This window comes from Loxodonta africana, chromosome 15 (genome assembly GCF_030014295.1).
Source record: "Loxodonta africana isolate mLoxAfr1 chromosome 15, mLoxAfr1.hap2, whole genome shotgun sequence".
NCBI lineage: Eukaryota > Metazoa > Chordata > Mammalia > Proboscidea > Elephantidae > Loxodonta > Loxodonta africana.
Genome location: NC_087356.1, coordinates 59,459,604 through 59,478,990, shown reverse-complemented (window position 1 = coordinate 59,478,990; position 19,387 = coordinate 59,459,604). Strand labels below are relative to the sequence as shown.

At 46.6% G+C, this 19,387-nt stretch overlaps 1 protein-coding gene across 1 annotated transcript in view; it reads right to left on the bottom strand.

Moving 5' to 3' along the window:
* The window catches only part of KIRREL3 (kirre like nephrin family adhesion molecule 3), a 174,341-nt gene that overhangs the window by 110,704 nt on the left and 44,250 nt on the right, over positions 1-19,387 (bottom strand). Inside the window, exon 4 of the mRNA XM_064268310.1 lies at positions 5,339-5,488. Coding sequence (XP_064124380.1) covers positions 5,339-5,488 — 150 coding nt within the window. The remainder of the gene's footprint in view (positions 1-5,338; positions 5,489-19,387) is intronic.

Here is a 19,387-nt window from a genome sequence, read left to right as displayed (position 1 = left end):
CACACATGGACCTCGCCAGATGGAACACACAGAAATCAAATTGACTGCATCTGTGGAAAGAGACGATGGAAAAACTCAATATCACCAGTCAGAACAAGGCCAGGGGCTGACTGTGGAACAGACCCTCAATTGCTCATATGCAAGTTCAAACTGAAACTGAAGAAAATCAGAGCACGTTCATGAGAGCCAAAATATGACCTTGAGTGTATCCCACCTGAATTTAGAGACTATCTGAAAAATAGATTTGATGCATTGAATACTAGTGACCAAACGCTAGACAAGTTGTGGAATGACATCAAGGACATCATACATGAAAAAAGCAAGAGGTCACTGAAAAGACAGGAAAGAAAGAAAAGACCAAGATGGAAGTCAGAGGAGACTCTGAAACTTGCTCTCAAACATAGAGCAGCTAAAGCAAAAGGAAGAATTGATGAAGTAAAAGAACTGAACAGAAGATTTCAAAAAGCCTCTCGAGAAGACAAAGTAAAGTATTATAATGACGTGTGCAAAGAGCTGGAGATAGAAAACCAAAGGGGAAGAAAACACTTGGCGTTTCTCAAGCTGAAAGAACTGAAGAAAAAATTCAAGCCTCGAGTTGCAATAGTGAAGGATTCCATGGGGAAAATATTAAATGATGCAGGAAGCACCAAGAGAAGATGGAAGGAATACACAGAGTCATTATACCAAAAAGAACTAGTCGATATTCAACCATTTCAAGAGGTGGGATATGATCAGGAACCAGTGGTACTGAAGGAAGAAGTCCAAGCTGCTCTGAAGGCATTGGCGAAAACAAGGCTCCAGGACTTGATAGAATACCAAGATGTTTCAACAAACAGATGGAATGCTGGAGGTGCTCACTCGTCTATGCCAAGAAATATGGAAGACAGCTTCCTGGCCAACTGACTGGAAGAGATCCATATTTATGCCCATTCCCAAGAAAGGTGATCCAACTAAATGTGGAAATTATAGAGCAATATCATTAATATCACACGCAAGCAAAATTTTGCTGAAGATCATTCAAAAACGGCTGTAGCAGTATATCAACAGGGAACTGCCAGAAATTCAGGCAGGTTTCAGAAGAGGATGTGGAACCAGGGGTATCATTGCTGATGTCAGATGGATCCTGGCTGAAAGCAGAGAATACCAGAAGGATGTTTACCTGTGTTTTATTCATTATGCAAAGGCATTTGACTCTGGATTATAAGAAACTACGGATAACACTGTGAAGAAAGGGAATTCCAGAACACTTAATTGTGCTCATGAGGAACCTTTACATAGATCAAGAGGCAGTTGTTCAGACAGAACAAGGGGATACTGACTGGTTTAAAGTCAGGAAAGGTGTGCGTCAGGGTTGTATTCTTTCACCATGCCTATTTAATCTGTACGCTGAACAAATAATCCGAGAAACTGGACTATACGAAGAAGAACGGGGCATCAGGATTGGAGGCAGACTCATTAACAACTTGTGTTATGCAGATGACGCAACCTTGCTTGCTGAAAGTGAAGAGGACTTGAAGCACTTACTAATGAAGATCAAAGACCACAGCCTACAGTATGGATTGCACCTCAACATAAAGAAAACAAAAATCCTCACAACTGGACCAATGAGCAACATCATGATACATGGAGAAAAGGCTGAAGTTGTCAAGGATTTCATTGTACTTGGATCCACAATCAAGAGCCATGGAAGCAGCAGTCAAGAAATCAAAGACGCATTGCATTGGGCAAATCTGCTGCAAAGGACCTCTTGAAAGTGTTGAAGAGCAAAGATGTCACCCTGAAGACTAAGGTGCACCTGACCCAGGCCATGGTATTTTCAATCACATCATATGCATGTGAAAGCTGGACAATGAATAAAGAAGACCCAAGAAGAGTTGACGCCTTTGAATTGTGGTTTTGGCAAAGAATATCGAGTATGCCGTGGAATGCCAAGAGAATGAACAAATCTGTCTTGGAAGAAGTGTGGGCAGAATGCTCCTTTGAGGCAAGGATGGCGAGGCTGTGTTTTACATACTTTGGACATGTTGTCAGGAGGGATCAGTCCCTGGAGAAAGACATCATGCTTGGCAGAGTACAGGGTCAGTGGAAAAGAGGAAGACCCTTGGCTAGGTGGATTGACACAGTGGCTGCAACAATGAGCTCAAGCATAACAACAATTGTAAGGATGGTGCAGGACCTGGTAGTGTTTCATTCTGTTGTGCATGGGGTCACTATGAGTTGGAACCGACTCGACGGCACCTAACAACAACACGACAATTGTTTGACTGAAAGGTGATCTCCAGGAGTTGGTTCAGCTCCAGGTTTGAAGGGTGTCTAAGGGCCACGGTCTAAGGGGCTCCGCCAGTCTCTATCAAGCCAGTAAGTCTGGTCTTTTTTTATGATTTTAAATTTTGTTCCACATTTTTCTCCCAGTCTGTTTAGGACCTTCTACTGTGATCCCAATCAGAGTGGTTGGTATTGGTAGCTGGGCACCATCTAGTTCTTCTGGTCTCAGGCTAGTGGAGGCTGTGGTTTGTGTGGTTCATCAGTCCTTTGGACTAATTATTTCCGTGAGTCTTTGATTTTCTTCACTTTTTTTCCTAAGAGACCAATAGTCGTATCTTAGATGGCCGTTTGCAAGACCCCAGTCACTAGTCACCAAAGTAGTGTATAGAACTTTGTCTTTATGGACAATGTTACACCAATTGACCTAGATGTCCCCCAAGACTATGGTACTAAGCCCACAACCCCAGTGACTCAGTTCCTCAAGGTGTTTGTTATGGCTAAGAATTTTCATAATGTTGCCCCCTGTGTGCTATACTATATACAAGGATATGTTTGTAGCACACACAAATATGTATGTAGAAATATTCTCTGCCAAACCTATATATGCCTGTGGGTGTACTTCCACATGCCATCCCACATCTGTTCAACTTGTATATCTATACCACCCTTAGAAACACCAGAGGCTCCACCCTTTGAAACCCCAGAGGTCCTGGTCATACCTTTTGAGACTCAGGTAGCTTGGCTTCTTGTGTTCTTCGTCTCTTCAGCTTCTGTTTCCTGGTTTCTTGGCTTCTCAGTCCTCAGGCCTCACGCCATATCCACCCTGCTGAGGCAAGTGTTCCAAAGCTCTGTAGCTCCACCTATAAGTGCCCAGAGGCACCACACTCCATCAGGAAGCCTCCTGCACACAGGCACTCAGCTCTCTCCCTCCGTGGGTCAGCTCCAGCGTGGTCTCTCTTTGGTCTCCTGGTTCTGCTGCCTCTGGTTCTCTGCTGCTGCCACTTCTCTGCTGCTGCTGGTTCTCTTTTGCTGCCACTCCCCTATCCACTCACAGTTTCAAAACAGCTTCCACATTTTAGGTATCTGTTAGAGCAGCACCCCACTCTTGGCTCCAAATTCTGACTTAGTTATCTAGTGCTGCTATAACAGAAATACCACAAGTGGGTGGCTTTAACAAAGAGAAATTTATTTCTTCACAGTAAGGTAGGCTAAAGTCCAAATTCAGGGCATTGGCCCCAGGGGAAGGCTTTCTCTCTCTGTCGGCCTTCTCATCAATTTTCCCCTGGACTAGGAGCTTCTCTGCACAGGAACCCTGGGTCCAAAGAACAAGCTCTGCTGACAGCACTGCTTTCTTGGTGGTATGAGGTTCCCCCCCTCTGCTCGTTTCCCTTTCCTTTTTATCTCTTGAGAGATAAAAGGTGGTGCAGGCCATACCCCAGGGAAACTCCCTTTGCATTGGATCAGGAACCTGACCTGGATAAGGGTGTTACAATCCTACCCTAATTCTCTTAACATAAAATTACAATCACAAAATGGAGGACAACCACACAATACTGGGGACTATGGCCTACCTAAATTGACACATATTTTTGGGGGACACAATTCAATCCATGACATACCCCATATTGTATATTGTCTTTCCCTTCACCCGAGTTAATTTGTGTTTACTATCTAGTTAGTGATTTTTCCTCCTTCTCCCTCCCATCCCTGGTGACCATCAAAAAATGTTTCTTTCTGTGTGTAAAAAACCATCACCTAGTTTTTCTGGGCTCAGGCTGGAGAAGACTATGGTTCATGTGGTCCTTTAGTCCTTTGGGCTAGTATTTTCTTAGTGTCTTCAGTTTTCTTCACTTTCCTTTTCTCCAGGTAGGCTGGGACAAACAGATGTATCTTAGATGGCCACTCATAAGCTTTTAAGACCCCAGATGCTACTCATCAAAGTAGGATGTAGAACATTTTCTTTATGAACTATGTCATGCCAATTGACCTAAATGTCTCTCCAGACCATGGTCCCAAGCCCCCAGCCTCAGCAACTCGGTCCCTCAAGGTGTTTGGAAGTATCTAGGAAGCTTCTATGACTTTGCCTTTGGCAAGTTGTGTTGACTTCCTCTTTATTGTTTGTTGTCTTTCCCTTCAACAAAGTTGATACTTGTCTACTGTCTAGTTAGTGATTTCCCCTCCTTATCCCTTCCCTCCCTCATAACCATCAAAGATTGTTTTTTTTCTGTGTGTAAACCTTTTCTTGAGTTTTTGTAATAGTGGCCGCATACAATATTTATCCTTTTGTAATTGACTTATTTCACTCAGCATAATGTCCTCCAGATTCATCCATGTTGTGAGATGTTTCACAGATTCTTTATTCTTTAATATTGCATAGTATTCCATTGTGTGTGGATAATGTTTGTTTATTCATTCATCTGTTTTTGGGCACTTGTTTCCATCTTTTTGCTATTTTCAATAATGCTAAGATGAACATGGGTGTGCATATGTCTATTCATGTCATGGCTCTTATTTCCCTAGGGTATATACCTAGTAGCAGGATTGCTGGATCATATGGTATCTCTATTTATAACTTTTTAAGGAAGTGCCATACTGTTTTCCACAGTGGTTGTACCATTTTACAACCCTACCAGCAATATATGAGGGCTCTAATCTCCCTACACCCTTGCCAGCATTAGTTGTTTTCTGTTTTGTTCTTTTTTTTTTTTTCATTGCCATTATTGATGGGGTGAGATGATATTCATTGCTGTTTTGGTTTTTTTAATGGTTAATGATCAGGAGCGTTTCTTCATTCATGTATGACTTTGGAATAGACCCTTCATGGCAACATTGTTCTAGCTTTAGGACCTTCCACCAGAATTGAGAATTTACTTGTAACTTCTTACAGTTGGTCAGAGGGGCCTTCAAAATCCAATGGATTCTGGACTCAGGGCATGCCTTGTGGGGACTGCCATGAAAGTGAGAGGTTTAATCCCCAAATGCTTATGGAGATGGGTGTTCCCTAGTAGGGTAGGTGAGTGGGCAAGGTGGTGGAATTTTCCAGACCTTCCCGAGGGGTTCTGAGGGTACTCACTTGAGAGGTCTCTGCCCACGCCCAGTGCCAGGCCATCCTTGATCCACAGAACAAAGCCGTCATATTCAGGGATGGCGCACAGCAGTGTCACCGGCTGCCCTGATACCACCACCTGGTCCTGGGGCTGCTGGCTGAAGGAGTACACTTGGCCTGGGGAGGAGACAAGCAGAAAGATGAGTTAGTTGCAATGAGCAATGCCTGGGGGCCTTTCCCCTCATGCCATGGAATCAGAGCTGGGGCTGGAGACAAGGTCCCCCCAGAGGGCCTTACTTACTGCCTGGGGTCCTGCAGCAGATTCATAATTGGTCCCTGGCCCCAGTTGCAAAAACCAGTTGCTGTCAAGTTGACTCTGACTCACGGCGACCCCATGTGTGTCAGAGTCAGACCGTGTGCCATAGAGGTTATTATTATTTTTTAATAATAATATTTTATTGTGTTTTCAGTGAAGGTCTACACAGCAGTTTATGTTCCCATTCAACAATTTCTACACAGGTTGTATGGTGACATTGGTTATAGTCTTCAGAATGTATGAGCACTCTCATTATCTCTGTTCTGGTTGTTCCATTTCCATGCCCCCCTTACATTCTCATCTTTGTTTTAAAGTAACTGTTGACTGTTTGGTCCCATATAGGTGATTTTTTTAAAGGAGGACAATATTTATGGGTGATATTCATTAATTTCTGAGCTAATTTGTTATTTAGGTTACCTTAGGGGTTATTTTAGGTTCAAGGTTTGAAGAGTATCTCAGGGCAATAGTCTTGGAGAGTCCTGGAGGTCTCAACGAGTCTAGTAGATCTTTTTTTTTAAAAGAAATTTGAGGTTCTGTTCCACATTTTTCTTTCATTCTTCACCCATCTATTGTGGCCCTGATCAGAATTGTCAGTAGTGGTAGCTGGGTACCATCTAGTTCTTCTGGCCTCAGGGTAGATAAGGCCTTCATTCATGTAGACTATTTGTCCTGTAGGCTAGTTTCTCCTTTGAGTCTTTGGTTTCCTTCTTCCTCTTTTGCTCCGAATGAGTAGAGACCAGTAGCTGTATCTTAGATGGCTGTTCATAAGCTTTTGAGACCCCAGACACTACTTACCAAACTAGGATGCAGAGCATAACTTCATGAACTATATTATGCCAGTTGGCAGAGATGTCCCAAGAAACTATGGTCCTAATTCTTCAAACATAGAAAGCCAATCTCTGGAGGTATTTGGTTATGTCTAAGAGTATCTGTAACTGTGCCCCTATGTGCATATAGTCACATAGATGCATATATGTATACATATGTATGCACATGGAGCCCTGATGGCTCAGTGGTTAAATGAGTTAAATGGTTATGTGGTTAAGTGGCTGCTAACCAAAAGGTTAGCAGTTCAAATCTACCAGCTGCTCCTTGGAAACCCTATGGGCAGTTCTACTCTGTCCTATAGGGTCATTATGAGTTGGAATTGACTTGATGACAATGGGTTTTGGTATATACACACACATATGCACGTAAGTGTATGCATGAAAGCCTACCAAAAAAAAAAAAATATTGAACTGCTGACCTTTTTGGTTAGCAGCCAAGCTATTAACTGCTGCGCCACCAGGGCTCCTATATGCCTACAAACGTACATATATATACCCACACATATATAATTTTTTGGTCGTTTTTGCTGTTGTTTAAGAATTATATATGCCATAGCAATTGCTAACAGGTTCTTTTTTCTTGTATACTTTTAAGTGACATTGTTTACCTCTGTCAAGCTCTGTAAATACCACCCTCATTTGGTGATACCTTTCCCATCACCAGAAATAACAAGTGTCTACTATCTAGAGAGCAAAAATCTCCCTCTCCTTCCTGCCCCCATCCCTGATAACTACTAATGAACATTAGCTTCTGTATATTTACTTGTTCATGTCATTTCATAAAAGGGAGAACATACAGTATTTGCGTTTTTGTGATGGACTTATTTCACTCAATATAATGTCCTCCAGTTTCATCCATGTTCCAAGACGTTTTGGGAACTCATTTTTCTTTACGGCTGAGTACCTATTCTGTTGTATGTATGTACCACATTTTACTTATCCATTTATCTGGTGATGGGCTCTTAGGTTGGTTCCATCTCTTTGCTGTTACGAATGATGCTGTGATGAACATAGGTGTGTATATGTCTGTTCGTGTCACTTCTATTGGATCCCTAGGGTACATACCTAGAAGTAGAATTGCTGATCATGTGCTAGCTCTCCCTCGAGTTGTTTTAGGAGCCGCCAGACTGTTTTTCACAATGGCTATACCATTTTGCATTCCTACCAGCGATGGGTGAAGTCTCTGATTTCTCCACATCCACTCTAACATTTTTTTTTTTTAAATCTTAGCCATCCTAATGGGAGCGAAATGGTATCTCATCATGGTTTTGATTTGTGTTTCTCTGATGGCTAATGACGCTGGGCATCTTTTCAAGTGTCTGTTGGCCATTTGAATATACGCTCTGGGGAAGTGTCTGTTCATGCCGTTTGCCTAGTTTGTGATTGGGTTTTCTTTTTGTTGTTTAGTTGTAGATGTTTTCTATATATTTTAGATATTAGACCTTTGTCAGTTATATTGTTCCCAAGGATTTTTTTCCTGGTCTGTGGGTTGTCACTACTCTTTTGATAAAGTATTTGATGAACATAAGTATTTAACATTTATGAGGTCCCATTTAGCTATTTTGTTTTCTGTTGCTTGTGCATTAGTTGTTGTGTTTGATTATTAGAGAGGGGGGAAAAAAAAAAGGCCCAAAGCTTTGTTCCTGTATTTTCTTCCAAGAACTTTATGGTTTCAGATTTAACATTTAAGTTCTTAATCTATTTTGAATTAGTTTTTGTGTATGGGGTAAGGTATGGATCTTGTTTCATTCTTCTGTATGTGGAAAGCCAGTTTGCTCCATAGGATTTCCCGTGGCTGATTTTTGAGAAGTAGATCATCAGGCCTCTCCTAAGGCTCCTCTCAGTGGACTCAAACCTCCAGCCTCCTAGCTAGCAGCCGAGCATGTTAACCATTTGTACCATGCAGAGACTCTCTGCCATTTCCCTTCCATGCTGTAATCAGAGCGATATTTCTAAATAGGCAATCTGATTATGTCATTCCTATGTTTAGAATCCTTTAAAGACCCCTTAGAGTTTCTAGGCTAAAACCCAAATTCTTCAGTATTGGCAGACAAATCCTTTCAGGAGCTGGCTGCCTACTTTAGCCTCTCTGCTCCTGTCTCCCAGCACTAACACTGTGGTTTAGCCATACCTCCAGGGCCCAACAGACCTGACCAGCTTCGCTTCAGTCCTGTTGTCCCCTTTTCCATTTAGCCAACTCCTTCTTAAGCCACTTGCTTGGTGCATACTTCAACAGCAGACCAGGAGCGAGGGGGAAACCCTGCTAGAAGTATTTGTGGGGATTGTGTTTCAAGAGGGCAATGGGGGCTGGAGTGTCGTTTTGGTTAAATTTGAGAATCCAAGAAAAAACAGTATAGTTTTAGTGGCTCCCAGGATGGGCCTGGGGACAAATTCAGTGGATCAAGTGGTGGTGAGGTTGTGCAGAGGTGTGGCTGAGGGAAGAGGTAATCACGTCCTGACACGTCCTCCCTGTGCTTTTCTTTTCTGCAGCAGCCCCGACTCCTGTCTCACTGTCACCCAGGAAAAAATCACCTAATGTGACCCCGTATCCACCCCATGCACACCTCAAAGCAAGGCAGTGCTGAGCCATCTAAGCTAGTCAGTGCATATTATATGTAACAGGCACACTCTTTTAAGCCTTTGCAACTGAACTCATTTCATCCTCGTAACAACCTATGAAGCAGGTATTATTTTTACCCCCATTTTCTAGGTGAGGGAATCACTGGGTGGCACAAACGGTTAAGTGCTTGACTACTAACTGAAAGGTTGGGAGCTCAAACCCATCCAGAGATGTCTCTGAAGAAAAGCCTGGAGATCTACTTCCAAAAGCTCACAGCCTTGAAAACGCTATGGAGAACAGTTCTAATCTGCACACTTGGGGTTGCCATCAGTGAGAAACAACTTGACAGCAACCGGTTTGGTTTTTCCAGGGGAGGAACTGAGGCAAAGAAGTGAAAAATAGTATCAGATGTTGCCCTTTTTAATTATTTACCAAGTATTGTGTATCCCCTACCATGGTCAGTTATTACAGTGATGTAGCATTATTGGCCCTATTTCACAGGGGCTGAGGAAATGGGGGCTTAGGAGGTTAATTGTCCACGGTCCTGTCTAGTGGCAGAACCAGGACTGTGAATCCAAGTCTTTCTGGCTCTGAAGGCCATGCTCTCACCTACTAACACAGTACAGCTCCCTACACCTTGTCCTGGAAGAGCTGCTGAAGAGGGGGTTGACGTGGTCCATGTGCCCTGGGAGCCCACACTCGAATGGTCAAAGGGACATGATGTTCACCGAGCACCTGCTCCAGCAGGTGGCTCTTTACATGCCTTCTCTCATGTAATCCGCCGAATGACATTTCAGGGTAGAAAAAACTATGCCAATTTACAGTAAAGAACCCAGGTTCAGAGACTTTTGAGCTGGGCCCTGTCTGACTTCTGAGCCCTCACTCTCCCCTACCCCCTGCCCCACAGATACAGAAGTTTGTACAACAAGGGTTTGTATGAGGAAAAATGAGAGTTCGTGGGCTCTGCCATGGCCTCTTCTCTCCCACCCTGAGAGAATCAGGGATGGCCACTGAGGTGCCTGGACACAGGCTGCTGCCCTCTGTGTCTGCCCATCTTGAGGACACAAAGCCCTAGGCTTGGACACAGCTAGAGCTGAGCCATCAGCAGCAGATGACCCAAAGAAGAGAAAAATTGGTGTATAAAAGCAGAGAGGAAGGAACACACAACATTTAGGGGACACAGAGTTCCTGTTAATGGTGAGGGAAAAAGTCAGCAACAGTTCATGGTGATGACTGACCAACACAATGAACATATTTAATAGCACCGAACTGTAATGTGAAAACTGTTGAAATGACAAATGTTTTGGTACTTAGATATTTACCACAATAAAAAAGGGTTTAAAACAACAACAACAACAAAGCAGAGGAGAGCTGGTGTGGACCCTGTGGTGGACACCTCAGAGGAGGGATCCAGATCCACAGCAGAGAGGGCTTGTGGCAGGCGGGAAGGAAGGAAGGTAGCTGAGTTCCCCCTCTGAGGAGACTCTTCCTGGCTGGGCCTCTGAGGAGTCTCATTAAAAATCAAATTGGCCTTGAATTGTGGGAGTAACACTTTTTATTCTGATTTGAGCTTTACAAATTAGATTTCATAGGACATTTTAATCAGCTGTAGGGTGTTTTTTTTTTTTTTTTTCCCTCTCTGTCTCTTCAAGTACTCTGTTGTAATTAGGCCGTTTCTGGCACCAAAACAAGAGAGAAAGAGGCAAGAGATGAGAAGGGGAGGAAAGGGAGAGGAGAGAGAGGCTGGAGATAAAGAGTGACAGAGGGAGGCGTGAAGTGAGGAGAGCAAGAGAGGAAGAAAGGAGCTGAAGAGAAAGGAGAAGATGAAGCAGGAAGAAGAGCCAGAAGAAAGAGGGAGGAGTGAGGAGGGCGGGAGGAAGCAGTAAAGAGAGCGCGAGGGGGGTCCCGTGCATTCTTTTCCTGTTCTCTTTTCTACTCCCTTTAATGATGATTTTACAGCTTCTTTTATCTCACAATCTTCCTTGCAAGGACAGTGTCAAGGCAGCAGAACCAGCTGCCAAAAATGGTGTTATCAGAGAGAATTAGTAGGTTGTCAGCTGAGAGCTGAGGAGGCTATAATGAGAAGGCCCTAGACAAAGAGGTACGGGGAGCCCTCTGGAAATGTCTGTCCTTAGGAGTGCCCACAGTGGGTAATTGTCCCGCTCCTTCCCAACCTTGCACCTTAGAGTCTCCCACTGCCCAAGGTTGCTTCCTCTCGTGGAAGGAGCACTAGGTGGTGGGTGGGGTAAGGGGAGATTTTGGGCCGGGGCATCCGAGGTGGCAGGTGAATGAGGATTGGTCTGGAGGTGAGAACCAGAGTGTGGAGGGCCCTGAGGAAGAAGGGTGCTGTCACCATGGAGACCAGGCTTGAGGGAAGGTTCAGGGCTGCCAGGTGTGCCCAATCACACCAGGCCTGGTCACAGGGACACTTTCGCTTTGGGGGGTGTCTCAGAGCCAGGAGTTGAGGCAGGCACAAGACACCACAAATAAGATGAGGGGTCCCAAGGGAAGGAGCCCGAAGGGGTAGGGAAGGGCAAAGAGAGGGCCTGAGTGGAGGACTGTCCTGGCGAGATCCAAGCAGCTTCGGAGGCTATGAAATCCCATCGCTGCCATCCTAAAGGTTTCCATCGCTCCCATTTCGTTTGTTTGGACCCACTGGCTCTTCTAGGGAGAGAATACTGTTTCTGGGTGAGATGGAGACAGAGGGCATACAGAGGGCATTTTTTGCAGAGCACTCTTTTTGGGGTGAGTGGGTATCACTCTAACTGACAATTTTCCTTTCTAGTCTGATTTTAATATTTGCACGTCATACTAACGTCAGTAGAAATAGTTTTTCTTTTAAACCAATGGAATGCTTTTCAAAGGGAATCTTAAACAGAGTGTTATCTATAGAGTAGGTGAAAGCTGAGGTGCTGTGGCTGACGAAGAGGTGGAGGGATAGGCCCCACTTTTGTTTTCCATCCATGGAACAGACCTTGAGATCTCTCCTTCAGGGTTCCAGAGCCCCTGGGAACAATAACCGTTATGTGGGTTATTGCCAGAAAGAGTGCTCCTTATCCATTTCTTTGTTCCCTATTTTCTTTCTTAGCCCAAAGATGTGAAATGTGAATGAGCCCTGGCATCATTTTCTATAACCTCCTGGATACTACATTAAGTAGACAGTAAGAACATTGGTCGATTCAACACCTATTTATCGGAACTGCTCAGGAGGAAAGGGTCACCCCGATCACCTTTCTCCCCTTAGTCTCTTTTTGGGGCTCTAAGCACACATGCATGTGAAAGCCGGACAATGAATAAGAAGACCAAAGAAGAATTGATGTGCTGAATTCTGGTGTTGATGAAGAATATTGAATGTACCATGGACTGCCAAAAGAATGAACAAATCTGTCTTGGAAGAAGTACAGACAGAATGCTCCTTAGAAGCGAGGCTAGTGAGACTTTATCTCATGTACTTAGGACATATTATCAAGAGGGATCAGTCCCTGGAGAAGGACATCATGCTTGGTAAAGTAGAGGGTCAGTGAAAAAGAGGAAGACCCTCAATGAGACGGATTGACACAATGGCTGCAGCAATGGGCTCAAGCATAACAATGATCATGAGGATGGTGCAGGACCTGGCAGGGTTTCGTTCTGTTGTACATAGGGTCACTGTGATTTGGAACTGACTTGATGGCACCTAACAACAATAACAACACACATTAGCATGGCACAAACCCTCACCATCTGGCTCTGGGAAGTCTCCACTCTCTTCCTGTGAGATACGTAAAATGCTCAAGACCCCGTGATTCTCTCTGAGCTCACACACTCTGGCCCTGCTTTGAGGTCTCCCTTAGTCCCCAGGTACTTCCTGTGGAGGGAAGAGGCATTATTGCCAAGAAGGCTGAGGCTGTGAGGGCCAAGCCCACAGAGTGCTGGTTTTAACGCTGTGCAGAATCCCAGGCACGTGAGCTGCTGGTGGGGCTGACTGAATTTGGCTTCAAGCCCACCTCTTCCCCAGCCAGAGCGCTTCTGCTTCTGCTCCTTGTCAACCACTTAAGATTCTGATTGAACAAATTCTTGTTCTTGCAGAATATTTGAAAGCCTCTGAATTTTTGAGGTGGAATTTTTTCGGGACTAAAATCTCAGCTGAGGAGGCCACGTGTCGGTGGTTGTAGTCTTTGTGTCTCCCCTCACTGTCTCTGCTTGCTCCTCTACCCCTCTTTCCCCAGGTGCCCTCTGCCTCCCTGGGACTGTCTCCCAGTCGCCCAGGCCCAGGCCCACTCTGCAGTCAGGGCCATTCTCGAGACTTCTGGAGTGGTCTACGGTCTGGATGATGGTTAAGGTCCCAGAGCCTTGGTGTTGTGATCTGGCCCTGGATCTGTGCGTGGGGACAGGCAGGAAGGCGTCCCAGTGCCCCTATGCCCGAGGTGGCTAGGCCCCTCTTCATGCTGTTCAGAGAAGCCATACGGCTCACCCATCCCTGCTGCCCACACCATCAGCCCCAAATCTTTTGGGGACACATTCTAGTACTCCATTGTCCCAAGCCTGCTGCCACCCCCTAGGCATATGAGTCTGACCTCCTGCAGCCAGCGAACCTCTTCGTCAGGTTGGCTCCACTGCAGAGGTGAGAGGCAAGAGGCTGACAGGTCAGCGTGGACAGGTGGAAGGAGCAGGATCTGGGCTTGTGACTGCAGCAGAGGCGACAAAGCCATGGTGCTTGCTCTCCTCTGGAGCCCTGTGTGAGCAGCAAGTGTGCTGAACGGCTCCCATGTCCCCTGGCAGTGCCTTCTCTTTATCAGGGGCCATCAGAAGAGGGTGTGAGGGGGGTGCTCACATCTCCTGCCCTCTCTGTGTGTGTGCTTTGCCTGAGTCTTCAGGGCAACAGCAGGTTGAGGGGGTGCCTGCTGTCCTCAGTGTCAATCCAGCCAGGCCTGGGGTGGCAGTGAAGAGTCCCCTGGAACGCTTGCTCTGCCTCTCAGGAGCCCAACCTCTGCAAGCACACGCTCATGGCCCCCTTCCAGTGTGCCTGCAGAGAGGGAGGGGCAGGGCATGGAGAGGGCCCAGCCTACGGGCACGGATGGATGAGAGCCTCTCTGCTCCCCTGGAAAAGCACCTGTTGCCAATGCTAAGCCTGGATGGTGGGGGCAGCCCATCCAGAATCCTGCCACCTCAGCTCTTGGGAGATCCAGTAAGCCTGTTGGGGTTCTGTGGATGGTAACGCTTGGCCACAAGTCACTCAACTACCAGGGAGAATGTGGTTGGTCTCCTAAAGAGGTCATATAAAGGTTAGGGAGGGCCTGCTTCAAGTGGGGGGGGAGGTGAGGGAAGAACCAGGAGGGCTTCCTGGAAGAGGCAAAATGAGGAATGCGATGGATAGAAAGTGTCATTTTAGGGTGGGAAGAAATACAAGCAAAGGCATGAGTGATGAGCGACACTGAAGTATCCTCTTTGTGTAGAGGACATTCGTGGTTCAGTGGCAGAATTCTTGTCTTCCATATGGGAGACCCGGGTTTGATTCCCAGCCAGTGCATCTCAATTGCAGTCACCACCCATCTGTCAGTGAAGGCTTGTGTGTGGCTATGATGCTGAAACAGCGGAGCTTCCAGACTAAGGTGGACTAGGAAGAAAGGTCTCGTGATCTACTTAACAAAAATCAGCCGGTGAAAACCCTATGGATCAAAACAGTTCAACCCACAACTGATCATGGGGATGACGCAGGGCCAGGCAGTGTTTCGTTCAGTTGTGCATGGGGTCACTGTGAGTTGGGCTGACTTGACAGCGGCTACTAACAACGACCTACTTTGCACGTATACCTATGCATTATGTGCCAGGGCAAGGATCCCAGGCAGTAGGAAAGAACAAGCTTTTGGGTCAGGTGGACCTGGGAGTGAACTCTGGCCCTGTTATCAGAAGTGTGACCTGGGGCAAGTTCCTCACCCTATCTGAGCCTCAGTTTCCTCATCCGTACATGGCGATGACACACCTACTGTGCAAAGCTGTTGTGAGGCTGAGAGTCCCTACCCGTAAATGATTTGGGCACTCGGAAGGTGCTTCACAAAGGGTCCTCCTTGTTTTCAGCCCAGCCCACAAATCTTTCTTGAGCCCAGGGCTGTTAGAACTGGGGCCAGAGCAGTCCTAAGATGAGCAGCCAGGAAAAGAGGCTCTGCAGGACTGAAATTAGACCGATTAGAAATCTGCCTCCTCCTGTTAGTCACGAAGGAGAGGGAGGTGAACCTGAGAACCCTCGCCTATCCCAGCCCCACTCTGGGAGTCCCCGGACTTGTCTGACCAGCCAGGCAGAAAAAGCTCAAATATCACCGTCTGCTCTGTTATTAGTGGCCAAATGGGAAAGGCTTAAGAATACTTGTAGCAGGGATGTTTACTGCCAGCTTTCTCCCAGCCTGGGGCAAGCAAACGCCCCTTAGGTGATTACTGGGAGCTGCCCTGGTCCTGGAAAGAAGCAAAGGAGAGAAGGAGCCAGCTCTGCAGCCCCTGACCAACGCCAGGACACCACCCAGCTGGGGTGGAAGGGCGACAGGCTGACTGACTCACATCACACCTGGAGCCCACGGCCCTGACTCTTGCTGTTTGCCAGCTGCTCAGCACAGGGCCAGCTCCCAATACAGGAGAATGGGCTTCTGGAAATTTCCAGAACACTCTGTCATGGCCTACTCAGACAAGCGGGATTGGGAGTGATGGCGTTGTCTCGGCCCACTGACTGACTGGCTGTATTGTCTTCCTCGGGCTGCCAAACCAAAGTTCCACAAACTGGGTAGCTTGTAAGAACCAGAATTTATTGTCTCGCGGTTGTAGAGACTGAGAGTCTGAAACCAGGGTGTCACTGTGTTGATTCCTTCTGAGGGCTCTGAGGGAGGATCTATTCACGTTTCTCTCCTAGCTTCTGGTGATGGCTGGAGATCCTTGGTGCTCCTATCCCTGCCTCGGTCTTTACATGACCACCTTCCCCTTTGCCTCTCTGTGCCTCTTCTCTTTTTTATAAGGATGCGAGTCGTATAGGATTAGGACTCACCCTAGTCCCTCATGTTAACTTATAACGTCTTCAAAGACCCTATTTCCAAACAAGGTCATGTTCACAGGTACCAGGGGTTAGGACTTCAGCCTATCATTGGGGGACATAACTCAATCCATAGCACTGCACAGTGATTGTGCCTGTTCCTAGGGGTGCCATGGTGACCACAGGCAGGGCAGGCCCTGCCTCGACAATCTATGAGGCCCCTGCTGGGTGTGGGGGTGGGAGGAGGGGTCCACGTATCTTCTGCTGATGAGGAGCTTGTGGTCTGGAGGAGACAGCTACGGCCACAAGAAACTGTGACAAAAGGTACTCACTGCATGACAAGTGCCAGAGGGAGGTGTATGCAAGGTCCAGAGAAACAGAAGTTGATTCCTTGTGAGGGAGTGGGCAAAGGAGTCATAGAAGGGTGACCAAGGTGAGGGCAAAGGAGGGAAATGGTTGGAGTGGAAACACCATAAGTAAGAGCGTGGAGGTCAGATGCACTCACGTAATAAGAGCACTGCTGTCACAGGTCTAGGTTGGACTTCCAGGACTGCCATTATAGCTGTGTGATCTGTGAAAATTTCTTAGTCCCTCTGAGACTCAGTTTCCCCGCAGGGATAGTCATAACTATTTCCTACATGGTGCAAATTCTGAAGTGCTCAGCTGCCAACCAAAAGGTCGGTGATTCAAATCCACCGAGAGGTGCCTCAGAAGACAGGTTTGGGGACCTGTTTCTGAAAGGTCACAGGCCACTGAAAACCCTTTGGAGCAGTTTTACTCTGCATACATGGGGTCGCTACGAATCGGAATCGACTTGATAGCAACTAAAAATCAACAACAATAACAGGAAGTGTGAAGTGAAAAAGGAAAACAGAAGAATTGATGTGTTTAAGAATTGATGTGTTTGAATTGTGATATTGGTGAGGAATATTAAATATATCTTGGACTGCTTAAAGAATGAATAGATCTGTCTTGGAAGAAGTACAGCCAGAGTGCTCCTTGGAAGCAAGGATGCTGAGATTTTAGCTTGCTTACTTTGGACACGTCATCAGGAAAGCCAATCGCTATAAAAGGACATCGTGCTTGGTAAAGTAGAGGGTCAGCAAAAACGAGGTAAAGCCTCAATGAGATGGACTGACACAGTAGCCACAGCAATGGGCTCAAGCATACCAATGATTGTGAAGATAACACAATGTTTTGCTCTGTTGTACATAAGGTTGCCAAGAGTCGGAGCCAACTAGATTAGAAATTAACAACATAGAAGAGACTACCTAAGAGGGACAAAGTGACTTTAGGTTGGGAATGTCAGGAACAGCTGCTTTGGGTGAGACATCTAACCCTGTTAAGGTGTGTAGACTTAGAGCCCTGTCAGGAATGACAAGGGGTCATCCAGTCCCATCTCCTTCCTTTGGACTGCAGTTAGAAATACAAAGAGAGAAGCCAGAAGAAACCTGAGTGTAAGGCTGAGCTTTCCCTCCATAGTCTTTGAGACTTCTGCTGGGGGGACACTTGGAGACTTCCAACCCCAGCATTCCCATTGGTAGCTGCTGGTAATTTAATTCTGATGTACAAGTGAGAAGAATCTTGCCGGTATCATGAATTTCATACTCATCATCCCAGTCCATGCTCTGAATTTTTGTTTGGGCTTATACAATGCAGCTTGACTGCCCTCCCCGGGGCAGGATGAGGGGCAGCCATCCTGAGGGCACACACATTCTTCCAGCCTCCTCCTTGCCTGAGCTGGGCTAGCCTGGGCCTGTGGTTCTCCCAGTCTCGCACTGCTCTCCCTAGGGCACAGCCCTCAAGGTTGTCCTGGAAAGCATGGTCTTCAATGAAAAGCAATGGGGCTGGCCAAGGCAGGATGACTCCAAAGTCACTATAAATCATTTGGCTACTGATTGCCATCCTTGCAGCCCCAGCCAGAGCCTGTATCGTGCTTATTAGTGGCTGGGAGAGAGATTCCGCCATCGATTCAGCCAAGGCCGGGATGCCGAGGAGAAGCTGATAACCATGGTGGCTCATCAGTGCCTGAGAAGGAGCCATCCATCCCTGCTGAAGTTACCCCGAATCTAAGTGAGATGGGGACAGCAGAGCAGAGCAGTGGGGTTTAGGCTAGGATGGCAGGGAGGGTATGGACAGGAGATGGTCAGGAGCCCATGAAGGCAAGGACTGTGGGTGTCGTCTCAAGCCTGCTGCTGGCTGGCTGTGGGGCCCAGGCTAAGTCCCTTTCTTTCTCTGTGTCTCAGGCTCCTGTGTCTTGAGGTTTGGAACGTGAATTCTGTCTTAGTTACCTAGTGCTGCTGCAACGGAAATACCACAAGTGTGTGTGGCTTTAAGGAACAGACATTTATTTTCTTACTGTTCAGGAGGCTAGAAGTCCAATTCAGGGCGCCGACTCTAGGGAAGGCTCCCTCTCTTGGCTCTGGGGGAAGGTCCTTGTCTCTTCCAGCTTCTGTAGCTCCATGTTCTTCAGTTCCTTGGCGATCCTCACATTTGCTTCTGTCTTCTCCAGTTTGTTCTCACTCCTTTCTGCACCTCTTGTTGTTGTTAAGTGCCATCAAGTCGATTTTGACTCATAGTGACCCCATGTGACTGAGTGGAACTGCCCCATAGGGTTTTCCAGGCTGTAATCTTTATGGGGGCAGATTGCCAGGTCTTTCTCTCTCTGTGTCTAGGCTGGAAACCCTGGTTGCTCAGTGGTTAAGAGCTATAGCTGCTAACCAAAATATTGGCAGTTGGAATCTACCAGGAGCTCCATGGAAACCCTATGTCCTATAGGGCCACTACCCAAAACCCAGTGCCATCGAGTCAATTCCGACTCATAGCGACCCTAGAGAACAGAGTAGAACTGCCCCATAGAGTTTCCAAGGAGCGCTTGGCAGATTCAAACTGTCAACCCTTTGGTTAGCAGCTGTAGCACTTAACCGCTACGCCACCAGGGTTTCCATAGGGTCACTATGAGTCAGAATCAACTCAGTGGCAATGGTTTTTTTTTTTTTGGTTTAGGCTGCTATTTATATCACTCAGAAGGGATTAGGTTTAGGACACACCGTACACTGATATGGCCTCATCGACATAACACAGAAACCTTATTCCCAAATAGGATTATGTCCACGGGTCTAAGGGTCAGGATTCCAACACACATTTTGGGGGACATAAATGAATTTGTAACATACTCACTGCATGTTGTCCAGGGGAGGGGAGGGAGCAGCATGGAAGAAAGAAAGAAATAGGCGCTAAAGAAGAGTGGGAGAACTGTGCTGTTAGCCCAAGGGGTGGCTGTAGACACCGGCTCTGGCTCTGCGTAGAAGTAGCTCCTAGAGTCCTGAGTTATTGTGTGTCGAGTGGATACCACTGGCATGGGCTGGAGGCGGGCGGT